Genomic DNA, 2,397 nt, shown 5'->3' on the forward strand with positions numbered 1-2,397 from the left:
TGGAGGAGGGACCGCAAAATCTCATTCAACAGAGATTTAATGAAGCCTCGGTCGTTGCTATTTTTGTACTCCCTCCGTCCGGGTTTCTTAGGCCCCCTCTCATTTTGAGCTAAAATTTGACCTATAAATTTAAGTAATAAAATATAAACTATATGTCAAAAAAATTACACCATCGGAAAGCTCTTTCAAATACAAATCTAACCGTGTACCTTTTGTAGCATATATTTTATATTTTATTTGGAATATGGATGGTCAAATTTTGACTCAAAATACTAAAGGGCCTAATAAATTCGGACGGAGGTACTAGTAAGATCTTCCGTGAAGGTGTCTGTAATTACCTTCTTGGCTGAGACTTCATCAGGTCTTAATCGATCAAGTTCTAGTCACGCCCTTTTTTGTGAGCACCTAGTATATCTCATAAAATTCGACAATTCAGAAGTTTTCATCCCTAAACAGAATCAAATGTTCTAAAGTATATTCATTTTTTCTCTGTCTAGGATGTGTCTTAATTATTGCACATCTGACTTAATTAAACTAGAAAGAAAAAAGGTAAAGAAAATGCTGCACGGATATTAATGTAAAATCAATGACATATTATGCAATACCTAGAACACATCTAAATGTGCTTTTGCAAAACTGATAATTTATACAAATATTTTTTATTTAAATTTATGGACAAAGTGTGATCTAAAATATGAGGGGTCTTATTACATAATCGAACGAATCATATAGGATGCATGCTACTACTAGGGCATGGGAGTCTCGAACGTGAGCAGGCCACCGCCAATATCGAAGATCATGTTGGTGCCTGTTTGCAGCAGGCTGCCGAGAACTGATCCACCCTTCGACGGCAGTACGGTCAGGCACACTTTCAACCCGTCCTTGAAGAAGTAGTTCTCGGGCTTGACCTCCATCGTCGCGTTCACGCCATCGAACACCAGCGTTAGCGCCGGCACCGTCACGCCGGAGAAGGACCACCTCCTGTAGCACAGCTGGCGGAGGTCGTCGGCGTCCACCGGAGTCACACCCTGAGACCCGATGCTGCTCACCAGCGCGCGCCTCAAGGCGCTGTACGCGGTCTCCTCGAGGTAGGTCGCCGGCCAGGTCGAGCTCAGGAATACCCCGCCGGAGCCGTCCGCCTGGAGGTCGAACGTCCCCGCCGGGATGCCGTCGAGGTCATGGCCGTCGACCTGTATGCTGCTGAGCCCGACGTAGTACAGGTCAGGTTGCATGACGCTTCTAAGCAGCGGCGTGGAGCGGCTGCGCTGAGTCTGCGGCACGGCGGCGTCGCCCAGACGGATGACGCTCTCGGAGCCGTCGGCGTCGTCGGACGCCAGAGTGTAGGAGAACCTCGAGAGCCCGAGCTGCGACACGAGGGAGATGTTCCCCCTGCCGAAGCCGAACAGCGCGGACGCGCCGCCGGAGAGCTCCACCGTGCTGCTGGCCACGCAGCCGAACACGATGCCTGGGACGGACGCCGCGCCGAAGGTGAACGTCTCGGTGGCGAAGGAGCCGTCCGTGTAGGCGTTGGACTGGTTGCCGGCGCCGTAGTACGTGGCGTTGTACGCGCAGTCGCCGTCGCCGACGCAGGCAGTCCGGTCGCCTAGCACGCCCGGGCACGTCGGGCTGCCGCAGGGGATCTTGGAGAAGGACGCGGACTCGGCGGGCCGGAAGGCGGTCGTCCGGCAGGAGTCGCAGGGCGCGCACTGCGCCCAGACTAGCTGGGAGGTTATGTCCATGACCCCGGAGATGGCCTGCGCGGGGGACGTCCCGACGGAGACGTCGAAGACGACCAGGCCGGCGGCGTTGGCTCCCACGCCGCCCAGCAGCTGGTTCTTGAGGTGCCCCGCCGCCTTCCAGATGAGCTGCATCACACCCTGCTTCGCTTGCTCTTGCAAGAAAGCTTTGACCAGGTTCCTCAAGAGCGGGGACGCGCGGATGACGGCCGTTCTGAGGAGCGGGACCAGGACGGCCGGCGACGACGAGACGGGCGTGGGCGCATGGAGAAGCTGGAGGATGAGAACCGAAGCTACTAGCGTCGTCATGGCGACTCCGAGGCTTCCACTTGACCGACCCATGCTACTTTCGATCTTCTTGGCTAGCTCCTGGCCGTTGCTGCTGCTTCTTTCTGCTCAACCCGGCAGATTCCTTTTATTTATAGAAAAGACAGATTTGCTCCGGGTTGACTCGGGAGGCAGTGAAATTTCGATGCATTGACATGAAGCACAGCCGGTCGACGCCACCAGAGTCAACGGTCCATGGCATGAGATGCCCATGCATGGCGTTTTCCTATTGGTCATTGCTTTTTTCTTTGCGGGAATTCCAATCCACAGGTATACAGAACGCGCTTTGGCTTTAGGCGTGGATTTTTCTTGCTTGGTGCTGTCAACGTCTCAA

The 2,397-nt window shown here is 53.8% G+C and overlaps 1 protein-coding gene across 1 annotated transcript; it reads right to left on the reverse strand.

Annotated features, from left to right (window-relative positions):
* Nucleotides 1-683: 683 nt before the first annotated feature.
* Nucleotides 684-2,124, reverse strand: LOC125553654 (aspartic proteinase nepenthesin-2-like). The gene has a single exon (XM_048717407.1). The coding sequence runs from the start codon at nt 2,076-2,078 to the stop codon at nt 747-749; it is 1,332 nt and encodes a 443-aa protein (XP_048573364.1). The 5' UTR covers nt 2,079-2,124; the 3' UTR covers nt 684-746.
* Between the last annotated feature and the right edge of the window lie 273 nt (nt 2,125-2,397).

Source organism: Triticum urartu, chromosome 4, assembly GCF_003073215.2.
Source record: "Triticum urartu cultivar G1812 chromosome 4, Tu2.1, whole genome shotgun sequence".
NCBI classification, from domain to species: Eukaryota; Viridiplantae; Streptophyta; class Magnoliopsida; order Poales; family Poaceae; genus Triticum; species Triticum urartu.